The following is an 18223-nucleotide window of genomic DNA, read 5'->3' on the forward strand; positions in this document are numbered from 1 at the left end:
TGAGGCCCCCACACTTATTAGGTGTAATGATATAAGGGAATGGGAATGGTAAGCACTGAGGCCCCCACACTTATTAGGTGTAATGATATAAGGGCATGGTAAGCACTAAGGCCCCCACACATATTAGGTGTAATGTTAAATTATAATATGGGGGGTGAGATGGATCTGTCATGTTGAATGTGAACAGCCGCTGTGTCACAGAGAACGCAGGAGTATATGGCAGGAGAGATAGCTGTCGGCCAGATTTAGACTAGCCATTCTCTGCAGTGGCCACTATTACTATCATTCAGAAAAGTAAATCAATTCAAGAAAGGATGTCAGGGCTGACTAAACCTCTACACGAGTGACAATAAAATCTACTTGTTTTTAGTAGTATATATGTATTTTGCTAACAGTATTGAATTGGAGAGAAAAGAGAAACATGACTTAATTTCTCACAATGGCTTCACACTTTTACCCAAATTATTACATAGTACAGTAACATAGTAACATAGTTTTGAAGGCTGAAGGAAGACCTTATGTCCATCTAGTTCAGCCTATTTTTAGTGCAGCTGTTCTGCATTGTTGATCCTGGGGAAGGCAAAAAACCCACAGAGTAGAAGCCAATTTTCTCCATAGGGAAAAAAGTTCCTTCCCCTAGCTGGGTCAACCATCTACCTATAATATTCTGTTATTCGTAACCTTCTATACTGTTACTCACAAGAAAAGCATCAAGTATATCTTGACTTCAGCAAAGCATTTGACAAAGTATCTCATACAATCCTTATGGAAAAAATGACTAAGTATGGAATGGACAAGGCAACTGTTAGGTGGATTCATAACTGGCTTAGTGATCGGACCCAAAGAGTGGTCGTAAATGGCTGCACATCCAGTTGGAAGAATGTCTCAAGTGGGGTACCACAGGGCTCTGTCCTGGGCCCTGTATTGTTCAACATCTTTATCAACAATTTAGATGAAGGAATTGAGGGTAAACTGATTAAATTTGCTGATGACACAAAGCTAGGAGGGATAGCTAATACTAGAGAAGAGAGAGAGAGGATTCAAAAAGATTTAAATAAACTGGAGAAGTGGGCAGCAACTAACAGAATGGTTTTTAACAGGGAGAAATGCAAAGTACTACATCTGGGCAATAAAAATGAAAAAAGCATATATAGAATGGGAGGAATAGGGCTAAGTGACAGCACATGTGAAAAAGACTTGGGTATACTAATAGATCACAGACTGAATATGAGTCAACAGTGTGATGCAGCAGCAAAAAAGGCAAATGCAATTCTAGGATGTATTAACAGAAGGATACAGTCTCGATCACGTGAAGTCATTATTTCCCTCTACTCCTCTTTGGTCAGACCTCATCTGGAATATTGTGTCCAGTTTTGGGCACCACATTTTAAAAAAGACATCAACAAACTGGAGCAAGTTCAGAAAAGAGCGACCAGAATGGTGACCGGTCTGCAAACCCTGTCTTATGAGGAAAGGTTGCAGGATTTGGGAATGTTTAGTTTGCAAAAGAGAAGACTGAGAGGAGACTTAATAGCTGTCTACAAATATCTAAAGGGCTGTCACATTGTAGAAGGATCAACTTTATTCTCATTTGCACAAGGAAAGACTAGAAGCAATGGGATGAAACTGAATGGGAGGAGACACAGATTAGATATTAGAAAAAACTTTTTGACAGTTAGAGTGATCAATGAGTGGAACAGGCTGCCACGATTAGTGGTGAGTTCTCCTTCAATGGAAGTCTTCAAACAGAGGCTGGACAGACATCTGACTGGGATGATTTAGCGAATCCTGCTTTGAGCAGGGGGTTGGACCAGATGGCCCAGGAGGTCCCTTCCAACTCTACGATTCTATGATTCATTCCTTTCTTAAATTCATTCAGTGAGTTAGCCATCACCACTTCCTCAGGAAGAGAATTCCAGAGCCTCACTGCTCTTACCGTGAAGAACCCTCTTCTATGCTGGTGCAGAAATTGTCTTTCCTCCAAACGAAGAGAATGCCCCCTTGTTCTTGTCACAGTCCTTGGTACAAACAGTTCATTGTAGAGATCTCTGTATTGCCCTCTGATATACTTGTACATATATATTAAGTCTCCCCTAAGTCTTCTCTTTTCTAGCGTAAATAGACCTAATTTTGATAACCTTTCTGGGTATTGTAGTGAACCAACTCCATTTATCATTTTCGTAGCCCGCCTTTGAACCCTTTCAAGTTCAGTAATGTCTTTCTTGAGCACCGGCGTCCAAAATTGCACACAATACTCCAAGTGTGGTCTGACGAATGATTTGTACAGAGGGAGAATTATGTTTTCATCTTGTGTCCCCAGATCTCTTCTAATGCATCCCATGACCCTCATAATTAGATCAATTTGCAATTTGAAATTCTGTTGCTTATTCCATTGTGACTATTTCTCTAGGACAACTTACAGATTGCTGGTGGTCTGACAGCTGGGACCCTCACCAATCCAAAGAACAAAGGCTTATAAAAAGTCTTGTCTAAATGAAGCAAACTTCGAACATGTGCACCTCCACTCCATTCAGTATCTATGGGGCTGCTAGAGATGACATTCACTTACTGATCACTGGGTAGCCAACCACTGGACCCTCCGCGAACTCAAGGGTAGTATTACGAGAACAGGGTTTTGCAGTGTCCTTTCTTGATTGGAGAAGACAAGTGCATGCTCCACCTGCGCTCCATTCTTTGACCATGGGACTGCTGGAAAAACCCAAGTACAGTAATTTGCTATTTCTAGAAGTTCTGTAGACACAGAATGGAGAAAAGGTGCCCAAACTTGACCTCTGCTACATTCAGATGGCTTTGCAGAGCTCTATTTTGTGGTCAGTAAGGCCTCTTTCACACATCAGTTTTTTTCCCCTCAGTCACAATCCGTCAAAGTGTGAAAAAACGGATCCTGAGCAGATTGTCAAAAAACTGATGCACCAAATCCATTTTTTTGATGGATCAGTCAAAGCAGGAGCTGTAGGAATTTAAAGGAATAGGATTCCAGAGAGAGAATGAGAATTTTTTATGTGCCAGAATAGAAAAAGCAGCTGTACGGGTTAAATTAAAGGACTAAACTTTTTCCGGGCATGCTCAATTTCAAAAAACGGAATCAGTCGCCGGAATCCGTCTTTTGACAGACAGTGACGGATCTTGCGCCCATAGGCTTCCATTATAGCCAACGACGGATGGCGCTGGATACGTTGCTGTCCGACTTTTTGATGTCCACAAAAAATGTTCCTTTGTACGTCGTCTCTGCCCGACGGACAAAGATTTTCCGAGGGATCCTTCGGACGACGGATGTAACATACAGCCATCTGTTACAATCCGTCACTAATACAAGTCTATGGGGAAAAACCGGATCCAGCGCTAGATCCGTTTTTTTCAAAAAACGACGGATTGTGACTGATGGCAAAAAACTGATGTGTGAAAGAGGCCTAAGAGATCCAGGTGGTGTACCCAGAGCAATCAGCAAATTATCCCCTGTCCTATAAATAAGGAATAATTTGAAAACTTGGCACAAATTCTTTATAATGTAACTAAACTTGCAGCGTTTTTTCATATTTGGCAAGTACTTTAATTTCCTGCATATTGGTTGAGGTCTAGTTCCTGAGCCCTCCATCAAGCTGCTCCACACAGAGCGGGGTACGGATTTAATAGAGAGTATAAGTTTCATTTCCCTGTGGACCTATATTTAAGACATAGGCGCCGATTAATCAAAGTGCAGAAATCTGGCGTAAAGCACTTTGAAAAATCTCAACATTTTGCAACTTTTGGCGTTCTCATGCCAGCTTCGACCAGCTCTGCCAAAGGATTTACACCAACAGGCAATCCCTTCTCTATGTCTACCTGGTAGTAATACCCTCCATTTTGCACTTTATTTGCAAAAGCACTTTTGGCTTTATTCTTCATCCCTAACCTTCTTGTATTGTCTCATTGTCATCTGCTCCTATCATATTATTTGAATAGTTGTTGATACAAGTTATATTGATCTGCGTTTAATTTTTAGATATGTACTGATCGATCACTGTTTATCCAGGGGGACTTGCCTGTCTTAATCCTGTTGCGTACTATTTGGGGGTTTATTTTGGACTAGTAGAATACCCGCGGCTCTGCTCACGGAAAATATGTTAAATTGTTGGTTATGGTAGCTAAAGCAAAATTTTCAGTGTCACCCTGAAATTGACATTTTCAGAGTACTACAGTAATTTTTTTTCCCACTTTAAAATTTTATTATTTTGGCATCATAGGTAGACCACAACTATGAAAGTCAAAATGAGAAAACAAGTCCAGAAAATCACCTTGTCTGACTTGGCAAGATTTATTTTGCAAATTATGGTGGAAAATAAGTACTTGGTCATTAAAAATTTATCTCAATATTTTGTTATATATCCTGGCAATGACAGAGGTCAAGTGGGACAACTTGCACAATTGGTGGCTGACTAAATACTTTTTTTCCCCACTGTATTTTTTTAACTATTTTTTTTATCAAAAACATTTACACCCAATTAACAACATAGTGCAAACCTTCCCCCTCCCTCCAGTGTAATCTATAAGTAGTTTACGGACAAAGGAGTAAAATTGGTTTACAGTTAAACAACTATCTATTGTAGTGCTTTCTGGTAAACAATGTTTCTGGGTTTACTTTCAGGTGCATATATGAAAGGATTTTTGGGGTTACCCACTCTACAGCAAGCAACGTACAACTGTCCATGTGAAAAACACGGGCTCTCCAAATTAATGCCGGCTACTTTAAGTGATTGACCTTGTGCTTGGTTTATAGTCATACCCATAGGGGGTTGGACCAGATGGCCCAGGAGGTCCCTTCCAAGTCTATGATTCTAGTCATAGCAAATGCAAGTCGGATTGGGAACAGCAGCTGCTTAAAATTGAAGGGCATGTCGCTTGGTAGCAAAGGAATACTCGGAATGAAAACATTTGCTCCCTTAGAGTTTCCCATAAGAATAAAGGCTTCAATAACATTGGGCATGAGACTCTTAAAGCACAATCTTGTGCCGTTAACACATTTTTGGTGGGTCAAGGTTCCGAATCAAAATTACTGTGGCTCCTATTTTTAAAGTGAGCTTTTTCGGTGGCATTCCAGGAGGCTCCAAAGAATTCAGGAACTCCAATGGATACATTACGGCTTGTTTACTCTCCGTGACTGAATCAATCAATAGACATGTATGTGGTCGCTAGACCAAGCAGCCTTCCCTGAATTATTAGATTTATGGAGCTGACACTATCATTTTTAGGCACTAGGATTGCACGTTCACAAAGCCACTGATGGTTGTTAAAAAATTGTTACAAATATCAGGGAAAACTTGGTCAATAAGTTCCATTACCGGAGATTTCATTTTACAAAAATCTTCCGGAAAGGAAATGAGACCAGTAGTGGAATCAGTAGGGAACCTCTTATTTCTACGGCATAGTAGCTGTTGTGTAAATTTGTCCTCAGTTGTATTTCCCATCGAATGAACCCACATATTAGTAGTAAGAGTTTGCTTCTGAACATGTATCCACAGATAAGAAGATTTTAGACAGGCATTCAGCTCATCCACTGGTGTTGCTCCCTTAAGAACAGGTAATGTCTGGCAGAAATCACTTACAAAAATTACAACAATTCTCTCCATTAAACGATCAGTTCCCTGCAGATCTTTCAAGGGCCTCGACCGCTTTCTTATGCGCCATGGTACATTCATCCCAAACAACTACTTTGCAAGTTTCAGCCTGCCTTATCTGATTCTTGTGAAGACGACATTCCCATTGCTCTCATGTCTCAGCTGCCTTACATTTAGCCTGTCTCATCCGTTTCTTTTCAAGCCGCGAGTCACGTTGTTCACTTGTATCAGCTCTTTGCTTTCTTAGCTTTTGGATGAACTTGCCCAATAGATGGTCGCTTTTTGGGCAGCATTTTAAAAACCAGTAATTAGTATTATGACCCTTTAGTATTCACCTGACACTGATAAGAGATGTAATAGGATGAATGGCAAATACAGAGCAGCCCTCACACAGTATTACTATGACCTGAAAGAGCTCACATCTCAGTAATGAAAACCACCTCACAGGCAGACTTGTCTAGTTGCCCATAGCAACCAATCAGAGCTTAGATTTCACTTTACCTCAGCAGCTTCATTGATGAAAGCTCCTTGTATGGTAAGCAATAATGACAATCTTACTATGAGGCATTTTTCGCCTGACCAATATTGCTGCTCAGTAATGTTCGTCCATGTGTGTAGGGTGCATTCATCTGAGAGTGTTTGCAAGGTTTGTGTGGTCCTTGCGCGTGTGTGTGTGTGTGTGTGTGTGGTGTGCATGTGGCATTTATGGCGTGGGGTGGTATTTGTGGGGTGGTGTTTGTGTTGTGTGTGTCTAGAGTGGTCTGGTGCTTGTGTGGTGTGTTGTGACATTTGTGTGGTGTTGTGCTTGTGGGTTGGTGTATGTGTGCTGTCTGTGTGATATTTGTATGGTGTTTGTGAAATGTTTGGGTGTTCTGTGTGGTGGTGCTGCCCCTTTAGCAGCGACTCTTTAGCGCCGTTGCTATAATCTGTCCCTGTCAGTCACAACTGTTGTTTTCCCCTCAGCACTTTTACTTTCACCTTCACAAGGAAAGACTAGAAGCAATGGGATGAAACTGAATGGGAGGAGACACAGATTAGATATTAGAAAAAACTTTTTGACAGTTAGAGTGATCAATGAGTGGAACAAGCTGCCACGAGAAGTGGTGAGTTCTCCTTCAATGGAAGTCTTCAAACAGAGGCTGGACAGACATCTGACTGGGATGATTTAGCGAATCCTGCTTTGAGCAGGGGGTTGGACCAGATGGCCCAGGAGGTCCCTTCCAACTCTACCATTCTATGATTCTATGATTTCTCTATTATATGTATAGGGCCTAACTTCAGCGGCCCCAATCTCATGACGGGGGGACACTAGCGAGATTTATTGTGCACAGTATTCGGCTCCTGTGGGTGGAGAGGGGGGCGTGCCAAATTTCACCCAAATTGGGTGAGAACTGTGGATTTGTATAGAGCGGGCTACTACAGATTTGGGGTTTTATATATATACAGTGGGGCAAAAAAGTATTTAGTCAGTCAGCAATAGTGCAAGTTCCACCACTTAAAAAGATGAGAGGCGTCTGTAATTTACATCATAGGTAGACCTCAACTATGGGAGACAAACTGAGAAAAAAAAATCCAGAAAATCACATTGTCTGTTTTTTTTTCATTTTATTTGCATATTATGGTGGAAAATAAGTATTTGGTCAGAAACAAAATTTCATCTCAATACTTTGTGATATATCCTTTGTTGGCAATGACAGAGGTCAAACGTTTCCTGTAAGTCTTCACAAGGTTGCCACACACTGTTGTTGGTATGTTGGCCCATTCCTCCATGCAGATCTCCTTTAGAGCAGTGATGTTTTTGGCTTTTCGCTTGGCAACACGGACTTTCAACTCCCTCCAAAGGTTTTCTATAGGGTTGAGATCTGGAGACTGGCTAGGCCACTCCAGGACCTTGAAATGCTTCTTACGAAGCCACTCCTTCGTTGCCCTGGCGGTGTGCTTTGGATCATTGTCATGTTGAAAGACCCAGCCACGTCAATGCCCTTGCTGATGGAAGGAGGTTTGCACTCAAAATCTCACGATACATGGCCCCATTCATTCTTTCATGTACCCGGATCAGTCGTCCTGGCCCCTTTGCAGAGAAACAGCCCCAAAGCATGATGTTTCCACCACCATGCTTTACAGTAGGTATGGTGTTTGATGGATGCAACTCAGTATTCTTTTTCCTCCAAACACGACAAGTTGTGTTTCTACCAAACAGTTCCAGTTTGGTTTCATCAGACCATAGGACATTCTCCCAAAACTCCTCTGGATCATCCAAATGCTCTCTAGCAAACTTCAGACGGGCCCGGACATGTACAGGCTTAAGCAGTGGGACACGTCTGGCACTGCAGGATCTGAGTCCATGGTGGCGTAGTGTGTTACTTATGGTAGGCCTTGTTACATTGGTCCCAGCTCTCTGCAGTTCATTCACTAGGTCCCCCCGCGTGGTTCTGGGATTTTTGCTCACCGTTCTTGTGATCATTCTGACCCCACGGGGTGGGATTTTGCGTGGAGCACCAGATCGAGGGATATTATCAGTGGTCTTGTATGTCTTCCATTTTCTAATTATTGCTCCCACAGTTGATTTCTTCACTCCAAGCTGGTTGGCTATTGCAGATTCAGTCTTCCCAGCCTGGTGCAGGGCTACAATTTTGTTTCTGGTGTCCTTTGACAGCTCTTTGGTCTTCACCATAGTGGAGTTTGGAGTCAGACTGTTTGAGGGTGTGCACAGGTGTCTTTTTATACTGATAACAAGTTTAAACAGGTGCCATTACTACAGGTAATGAGTGGAGGAAAGAGGAGACTCTTAAAGAAGAAGTTACAGGTCTGTGAGAGCCAGAAATCTTGATTGCTTGTTTCTGACCAAATACTTATTTTCCACCATAATATGCAAATAAAATGAAAAAAAAACAGACAATGTGATTTTCTGGATTTTTTTTTCTCAGTTTGTCTCCCATAGTTGAGGTCTACCTATGATGTAAATTACAGACGCCTCTCATCTTTTTAAGTGGTGGAACTTGCACTATTGCTGACTGACTAAATACTTTTTTACCCCACTGTATATAATTTTTTTCTACCCTTATTTTTTGTGTTTTTTAAGATTTGTGGGGAGGAACACACCACTCCTAAGATGCTCCTGATTAAGAGGGGTGCTTCTCCTAACGAATCAAGCGCCTCTGACTCCAATACACCCCCTCATCATGGCTGGCGTTTCCAGCGCTGCGCCATAATGCTGACTCTTGGGAGAAGGATCTACCATTTAACTATTTTTGTGCTACCTGCAAGGCATAACATAAATTAAATAGAGCTTACAGGTTAATTTTAAATAATATAACATGGCACCCTAGTCACATTTAGACATGGCGTATATATAAAAAAAGCAAAATAAAACCATACTGGAGAAAAAAAATGTTGCTACAAGATCAAAAAGCGCTAAAAGGAAACTATTAAAAGATAACATTTAAAACCTATAAGTGCAGACGCTATTACTTTTGAGGCCCACATGTCCTCACCGATATGATAAAGAACATGACTCCACTCCTCTGAAGCCCATTAGTGCAGTGCGGGGGTTTTGTCTCTGTCACTGGGCAGCGCCTCCAGATCACGGAGTAGACAGAATAACATTAGTGCAGTGTTATCTCCACTAACAAGAAGGCTGTTGTGGCCCGAGCTGCAGCTGTGCTTGTTCCTTTCACTCGGGCGGATCAATGCTGGACATTGTATGTGTAATTTGTATGTGGGAGATGGGTCTTCCTGAGGAAACAGATGCTTTGTGAACATCCATTATGGAACCTACTAATTAATAAGATTGGAATAAAACTTGTCTTGAGGAGTGAATTAATGGATGAGGTACAGGAGATGCTAATGTGTGGGAAGTGAAAAGGTGATCCAAAAAGATAGACAGACTAGAAAGAGGCGACTGAGTTCCACGTGCAGGGTCCATACAACCAGGCAGACACCACAGCTGTGCGGGGTTTGGCCAGCCCCATAAGCTACAGGCACAATAAGGACAATTCATGTAGGTAGCCCTAAATACACCCTCTGTTGTGCCTGCAAACCCTCATCCTAACACATATATTGCTCTGGGAAAGGTTTTGAATTACGAAGGATCCAACAAGAATTCTTAATAAATGATTTTAAGTTAAGGCTCCCAAAAAATAACATTTGTAGTAAAACTTCATATAATAGGGACTCATAACTAGAGATGAGCAAATATTTCAATATTCAGTTCATATTATAATCGTTGAATTTGCAATATTCACTGATTAATATTTGCCGAACATAACCGACCATTCAGGTCAAAGGGAGGCAAAAACAAACGCATACACAACACCTTATAACGGCCCCAAATGCTGCCAAAACACATCAAATGAGGGACAGACACCAAGAAAGTGGCCTCAAGTCACCCACAGTACAAATTTTAGCATGGAACTGCAGCAATCAGCCAAGCATGAGGTATCCGGGTCTGCGACAGTATTTACAGCTTTCAATTGAACGTCACAGTAAGAGGAGGTGGGTGAGGAATCGGTGTAAGACCCCTTAGCTGGGAGTCCTGATACCACATGCAACACCTCTACCTGCTTTCATGCTGAGCCACAGTCAGGTGGCACAAATATCAGTTTTGTAGACTACCATTCTCAGAAAATTTAAGGATAGCAACACGGGTAGTTGAGTCCAAGGAGATGGAGACCTGAAAGTCTCGGAGGCCTAATGCTACAGGCAACACGCACGAAGGAGACCCAACCAGGAGTGTTCACATTTCAAATAATTATTGGCAGACACCATCAAAGTGGCATCAATTTCACCACAGTAGAAACAAGTATAATAGGGAGAGATAGGTCTTCCAGTAAACCCAATCAAGCAGATGGACACCCAACCAGGAGGGTTCATATTTAAATAAATGAGGGCCTTACATTATAGAAGTGGCATCAATTTCACGAGGGTAGAAATAGTATAATAGGGACTGACAGGTCTTCCACTACACACAATACTCCATATGGACACCCAACCAGGAGTGTTCACATGTTACAAAATGAGGGCCTGACACCACCGAAGTGGAATAACTGTCACGAGAATAGAAATAGTATAATTGGACTGAGATGTCTTCCATACAGCTAACACAGTAGATGTAGACCAACCATGACTGTTGACATTTCCACAAATTTGTGTTAACATCAGCAGAAGCAGCCACAGCAGGCAGGGAAGCCACATTAAAAATATCACAGAGTCCAGTTACGTGACATTAATGCACCACACTAAAAAACGCAATATCACCTAGTCTGTAGAGTCTGCGATTGGGGTGCAAAAGTCCTTGGAGATCCATGACTTGTTCAACTTGATGAAAGTTAGGCGGTCTACACTTTCAGGGGACAGCCGGCTGCGGTTATCTGTCACGACACCACCAGCATCACTGAAGACACGACCTGAAAGAACGCTGGCTGCCGGGCACGATAAAATCTCCATGGGGTGTGAGGCAAGCTCAGGCCACTCATCCATTTTGGAAGACTAATATGTGAAAGGGTCCAAACCCTCCCTGATGGTATTTATATTCAGTTCTAGATATTCCTGCACCATCCTCTCCATTCGTTCACCACATGTAAGACTTAGACTCAATTGTGCTGGTGCATGAGCTGGTCTAAAGAAAAGTGTCAAAGGACTCACACAAATCGCTTCTTCCACTTACACCACTGCTGCTGCTAAAGTTTTGGCATTGACGAATTGACATGCCGGAGGTTGGAAGTCTAGAGCTGCGATGCGAACTGTGTGCTTCACTGCTGTCTTGGGGAAAAGCTGTCTTAAGGTTGTGTAAAAGCATCTTTAGATACTGCAGCATTCACGGGTCCCTTTCTAGGGCGGAAATCATCTGGCAAAATTTGGTTTTATAACGTGGATCTAATAAAGTGGCAACCCAATAGTCAGTAGTCAGCATTATTCCTAATCATTACTATATGGGGATCATGTTGCAGCAAGAATGCACTCATACGTCGGGCTCTACCATGAGGTCCAAGCCCATACTGTGTTGGTGGCTGGGTAACAATGAGGCTCAGATAATATTTTGATGACTAGTTACAAATCATTTTCACCTGGTACATGACAGAGCCAAATTTTTAAAATGTGACCTGTGTCACTTTATGTGGTAATAACTCAAGAACAAACAGTCATACCACGTAAAATAGTCATTAAATAACATTTACCTCACGCCGGCGTTACATCAGCACCATTTTTAAAATATTTTATTTTTATTTTGTTAGGAAGTCAGAGGGTTTAAAATTGTGGCAGTAATTTTTCATCTTTTCAAGGAAATTTACAAAACTACTGGTAACTTTTTAGGGACCTATTCAGTTTTGAAGTGCCTTTGTGGTAACAGATAAGCTGCCTAGAGACTACACCAAAGAACCGCCCGCTGCCACGGTCTGCGAGCGTTCCCATGGCTTGTGTTCGGCTCCATTTCTGGGGAATCCTCACAACGGACTGTTTCCACGTTCCAGCGCACTCAAGTCAAGCAAGACCGGATCCATCAGCACCGTCGGAAGACAGTGCTTCTCGTTCCTCCGTAGCAGAGCCAGAGACTTTGTCCGTGATTTGCGACACCACCAGGAGATTTTCCAGCCATTCCCCTGCAAGAACTGCAAGAGATTAATTACCTTGTTTTTGTATATCTTATTCTCGAGCATTGTGTTTGTATGCCATTCCTGTCGCTGCCGTACTAACCTTGCCTCCCTGCGTGGAGTATTGCTAGTTAATTTCCTGTTCAGTAAATCCTGTTAACCCTTCTCTGGGTCAGGCACCTCACTGCATCCTACGAACCTCTCTCCTTTACACTAGCAGCATGATCTTATATGCAGTATGTCTATATTAATGGAATTGTCTGGGCATAATAAAACTGCCCAGGGGATAAGAATCCAGCGCAAGTCGCTCTCTGGTCTGTGTAGAGACAAAAATACATAATGTCACAGTTCCTCCAGCCACTGGACCCCTGTGGCCTGGATATGGCTGTAGGTACAGTATCAGGTGACATTGAGAAGCGCGTCATCATAGAGCATCCGATAATGTGCTTCCAAAGTCTTCTGACCACTGCAGCCAATCACAGGCACAAACATCCTGCTGCCACTGCTATCACTGTGTAATCACAAAGCCACGGCCCGGCCTGGACTACGCCCAGGTGAGTATGACTTAGTTATATACACAAAACAATGTTATATGTGATAGTTATCCAGGCACAAGTCTCTTTGAAGAGCATGGCGGCTCTCCTAACCTGTGGTTGTATAATGAAGGAAATCCATATTTGATTAGACGCCCATCAGCTCAGTAATAAGGAAACACTGGTGATGAAGTGCTTCCTGTAGTGACTGGGACTCTTGCTTCTGGCATAAAAAAATGATAAAAAAATTTGTATAACATCCTGTAGTAAGCAAAGGAAATACCTAAAGTAGTAATCATATATGAAAGGGGCTGAATGTTTTTTTTTCAATAGCTGAATACACACAGCAGCTATCACTGAACAGTACGGGCAGCATGGCAAAAAAATCATTATGGGTCAATGCAGCATCGCAGCGCAATACCAGTGAATGGGGGTCGGCAGGGTCATTTTGAAAAGTAAATGGAAAAATGTTTAACTTTCACTTAATATATAATCTATGTTCTGATGTGCATAAAATATGACTACAAGAAATTTCTAAATCATTGCATTCTTGTTTTCTTTACATTTCACATCCAACTTTTTGGAATTGAGACTGTATTAAATTCTAGGCACAATGCCCCCACTCCTCACCTATCTGAGGGTACCTACTGAGTCATAACGACTGGAGGTCAAGTAATGGTGTCATGTCACCCACCACATCGGCAACACAGACAAAATCACCACAATTCTTTAGGCAGTCAGACAAGTAAGTGTACCAGCTGTTCATCACTGGCCTAAAGTCATGTGGATGTTATAGTGTTTTTCCATCTTTAAATACCATATGCACTGCACATACAAATGACAATGAACAGTGGTCGATATTCACATGCTTTTTATGGGAGTCTGACAGCAGTTTTGACCCAGCAAAACTTCTATCAGAACTTAGTAGATGAGCAGGAAATCAGCTGAAACACACATGTGGTTGTTCTTAAAGGGATTCCATCATTTGGATCTCTGTTATGAATGGGTCACCGAGGAGAAAAAAGCAAAACAAGCTAAGTCACAGAAAACCAGAGAGGTTGGTAACTATGCAGATTGCAGATCCCTGATCCTACCACACAACTAGCAGCAGCCGTGGAGCGTACCTACGATGTTCCTAGACGCTTCGTCACAGCCGGAGGACTAAATAAGCCTGAAGCATGAAAAGGGGAAAACTAACTGCCCCAGAGCAGACCCCAAAGGAATAGATAGCCCCCACACATGTATTGACGGTGAAACAAGATGAAAGCACAAACACAGGCAGGAAAATAGGATGTGCAAACAATGGGGCCCAAACTAACTAGAAAGGAAAGGAAAGACAATGTCTGCAACCTGCAAAAAACCCTACAAAAATAATGTCCAACACTTCTGATAGCAAAATTAACCCTGAAGTCACTAGACTTCTCCCACTATATCAGCACTCTGAAATATTCTGAGACAGAGCAAAAAGAGACCAAACTAGTAAGGGACAAAAAGCAAATTGGCAAAATACTGATAAATAAGAGTGGAAATTCAGCACAGCCCCCAGCAGGGGGCTGGCTGACCACATAAAAAACTGAATAGACCAACAAAATCAAGTGTGAACATTAGCAGAAAAACTTAGCTTTAGATGACTGGAACAGAGCTGAAAACCAAGAGCTGACAAGCAAGAAGGAATCACCAGCAACTGAATAGGGCGTCGGCTGTCTTAAATCCAATCTGAGACTCCTGAGGTCCAATCGTCATCCTCATTCTCAGGTGGCAGATCTCCACCGATCAAATCAGCCTCACTACCTCCTGTCACCACCAGAAGGAGTATGGAAGAGAACTCACAACTGGTGAACCAGAAAATGAACTCACAACAGATCTCCCCTCCTAAACCGTCTACATGGGGATATAGGTCATGGGAACATGAATAAAATGATACCTCGATATCTGTGATCCGATGTCTTATTCCTGAGAAATCCACACTTTTCTATATATATAAATGAGCTGTCAAGATCTATGGGCCGGACATAGATCTCCCTGAGAATCTGCCCAAAGATTATTATAGTGCTTTGAAGAAAGCACTATCATGTAATCCGAACGCTGCTAACTTCTTCTTATTATTATTATACAGTTGACTTACGCAATTAACGCGTCCTGAACCGCTACACGCACAGACTCCGTTGAGGCGTTGTTTTGAAGCCAGCGTCCACGAGTGGTGTGCTAAATATTTTTCATGTCGATCGGATTTGTAGTTTTTGCGCAATTTGCGTTTGAAAAAACATTTTCCCGTCATTGGAATGCTTTGTCTCAATGCATTTCAATGGGAAAATTTTACCGTAGGGAAAACATGGGGCTGTCGTGAGGTGGCAGTTAAGCTCATTGATATGCGCAGGCACACCCAGTTACTATGCCAACGCCTACGAACTTTACATGACCCCAGCAGGACAGAGTTTCTGACAGATAATATCAGCTCTAAAAGTGAAACCCAAAGCACAAATGCAAATCTGATCGACCCTGGCCTACAAATCAGAGGCTGAGCCACCCAGGCCTCCAAATCAGACCCAGAGTGACCCGCCCACCAAATTAGACCCTGGGGGACCCCGCCCACCAAATTGGACCCTGAGGGGCCCCGCCCACCAAATCGGACCCAGAGTGGCCCCGCCCACCAAATCGGACCCAGAGGGGCCCCGCCCGCCAAATCAGACCCTAAGAGCCCCACCCACAAAATCAGACCCTGAGGGGCTCCGGCCACAAAATCGGACCCTGAGGGGCCCCACCCACCAAATCGGACCCAAAGTGGCCCCGCCCACCAAATTGGACCAAGAGTGGCCCGGCCCACAAAATTGGACCCTGAGTGGCCCCGCCCACCAAATCGGACCCTGAGGGGACCCACCCACAAAATCGGACTAAGAGGCCCTGCCCACCAAATTGTACCCAGAGGGGCTCCACCCACAAAATCAGACCCTAAGGGGCCCCACCCACAAAATTGGACCCTGAGGGGCCCCGGCCATAAAATCAAACCCTGAGGGATCCCATCCACCAATTCAAGCCCTGAGGAGCCCAGGCCACCGAATCAGATCCTGAGGGGCCCCACCCACCAAATCAGACCCTCAGGGGCCCCACAGGCCAAAGTGGCCCCTGAGAGGCACCCACAGTTAAAACGGATCCTGAGTTGAAAGTCTTGCAGGGGAAGCAGGCAAGTCTCTCTTAAAGGGGCAGCCACCATTTCAAAGCACTATCTGTACTTCCTTCAGGAAATACACATCTATTACTATTCAGTTGATTTCCGCAATTAATGCGGCCCGAACCGCTACACGCACAGACTCCGTTGAGGCGTCGTTTCAAAGCCAGCATCCATGAGTGGTGTGCTAAGTGTTTTTCGTGTCGATCGGATTTGTAGTTTTTGCGCAATTTGTGCTTGAAATTTTTTTTCCAGTCATTGGAATGCATTATCTCAATGCATTTCAATGGGAAAATTTTGCCATAGGAATACATGGGGCAGTCGTGAGGCGATTCAAATTTGAGGACCAGTTGCGGCAGTTAAGCTCATTGATATGCGCAGGCAGACCCAGTTACTATGCCAACTCCTACGAACTTTACATGACCCCACCAGGACACAGTTTCTGCCAGATAATATCAGCTCTTAAGGCGAAACCCAAAGCACAAATGCAAATCTAGCTTCATCACATGACGCACGCCCCTGAGAGAGAATGTGCGCCAAAGTGGATTTAGAAGCCCAGTGCGCCAAACTGGCTCTTAAAGGGCCGACGCATCAAAGTTATTCTTAAAGGGCCGGCGCACCAAAATGAATCTTAAAGGGCCGGCGTGCCAAATCGAAAGCTGAGTGACCCCAGGCTCCAAATCAGAGGCTGATTGACCCCGGCCTCCAAATCGGAGGCTGAGCCACCCCGGCCTCCAAATCGGAGGCTGATCGACCCTGGCCTACAAATCGGAGGCTGAGCCACCCCGGCCTCTAAATCGGAGGCTGAGCCACCCCGGCCTCCAAATCGAAGGCTGAGCCACCCCAGCCTCCAAATCGAAGGCTGAGCCACCCCGGCTTCCAAATCGAAGGCTGAGCCACCCCGGCCTCCAAATCGGAGGCTGATCGACCCCGACCTCCAAATCGGAGGCTGATCGACTGCGGCCTCAAATCGGAGGCTGAGCCACCCCAGCCTCCAAAACGGATCCTGAGTTGAAAGTCTTGCAGGGGCAGCAGGCAAGTCTCTCTTAAAGGGGCAGCCCAGGCACCATTTCAAAGCACTATCTGTACTTCCTTCAGGAAATGCACATCTAGTTCTTATTATTATTCAGTTGATTTCTGCAATTTATGCGGCCTAAACCGCTACACGCACAGACTCCGTTGAGGCGTCGTTTCGAAGCCAGCGTCCACGAGTGGTGTGCTAAGTATTTTTCGCATCGATCGGATTTGTAGTTTTTGCGCAATTTGAGTTTGAAAATTTTTTTTCTCGTCATTGGAATGCATTGTCTCAATCCATTTCAATGGGAAAATTTTGCCATAGGAATACATGGGGCAGTCGTGAGGCGATTCAAATTTGAGGACCAGTTGTGGCAGTTAAGTTCATTGATATGTGCAGGCAGACCCAGTTACTATGCCAACGCCTACGAACTTTACATGACCCCACCAGAACACAGTTTCTGCCAGATAATATCAGCTCTTAAAGGGAAACCCAAAGCACAAATGCAAATCTAGCTTCATCACATGACGCATGCCTCTGAGAGAGAATGTGCGCCAAATTGGATTTAGAAGCCCAGTGTGCCAATCTGGCTCTTAAAGGGCCGACGCGCCAAAGTGATTCTTAACCCCTTCACTACCAAGGGTGGTTTGCACGTTAACTCCCGGGCCAATTTTTACAATTCTGACCACTGTCCCTTTATGAGGTAATAACTCTGAAACGCTTCCATGGATCTCGGTGATTCTGACATTTTCTCGTGACATATTGTACTTCATGTTAGTGGTAAAATTTCAATCATATAACTTGTGTTTATTTGTGAAAAAAACAGAAACTTGGCGAAAATTTTGAAAATTTCGCAATTTTCAAACTTTGAATTTTTATGCTCTTAAATCACAGAGATACGGCACACAAAAAACTTACCGTATTTTTCGGACCATAAGACGCACTTTTTTCCCCCAAAATTTTGGGGGAAAGTGGGGGGTGCGTCTTATGGTCGCAATGCACGGTACCTGGTGCGCTGGTGGCAGCGGGCGAGGCTCTGCGGTGCGGTGGTGGCAGCGGGCGGCGCTCTGCGGTGCGGTGGTGGCAGCGGGCTGTGCTCCGGTGCAGGGGCGGCGGCTCCGCCGGCGTTTCTTCGCAGCCCGGAGGCCCCCGCACACCCCTTGCTGGGCGCCGCCATGTTGCGGTGGCCTCTGGGAGCAGGGACGCCGGCAAGATGGCCGCCTGTTGTGAGTTCATTTTCCCCTTCATTACAGAGGCCCGAGGAACTCCCTCTTCTGGTAAAGAAAGGTAGTGAGCCTGATTAT

General features: G+C 43.9%; 1 protein-coding gene across 5 annotated transcripts in view; it reads right to left on the reverse strand.

The window, feature by feature from the left end:
* SCFD2 (sec1 family domain containing 2) overlaps positions 1-18223 on the reverse strand; it is a 692911-nt gene that overhangs the window by 397780 nt on the left and 276908 nt on the right. Inside the window, exon 6 of one of the 5 annotated variants that reach the window (XM_073583534.1) lies at positions 11804-12214. The exons of 3 other annotated variants lie outside the window; for them this stretch is intronic. In XM_073583534.1, coding sequence (XP_073439635.1) covers positions 12096-12214 — 119 coding nt within the window. In that variant the 3' untranslated portion in view covers positions 11804-12095. Of the gene's footprint in view, positions 1-11803; positions 12224-18223 lie in introns of those variants that run through there. One more of the 5 variants, XM_073583532.1, reaches the window with a different exon arrangement.

The sequence above is a fragment of the Dendrobates tinctorius genome, unplaced genomic scaffold (assembly GCF_039654945.1).
Source record: "Dendrobates tinctorius isolate UK_male_01 unplaced genomic scaffold, ASM3965494v1 ptg000079l, whole genome shotgun sequence".
NCBI classification, from domain to species: domain Eukaryota; kingdom Metazoa; phylum Chordata; class Amphibia; order Anura; family Dendrobatidae; genus Dendrobates; species Dendrobates tinctorius.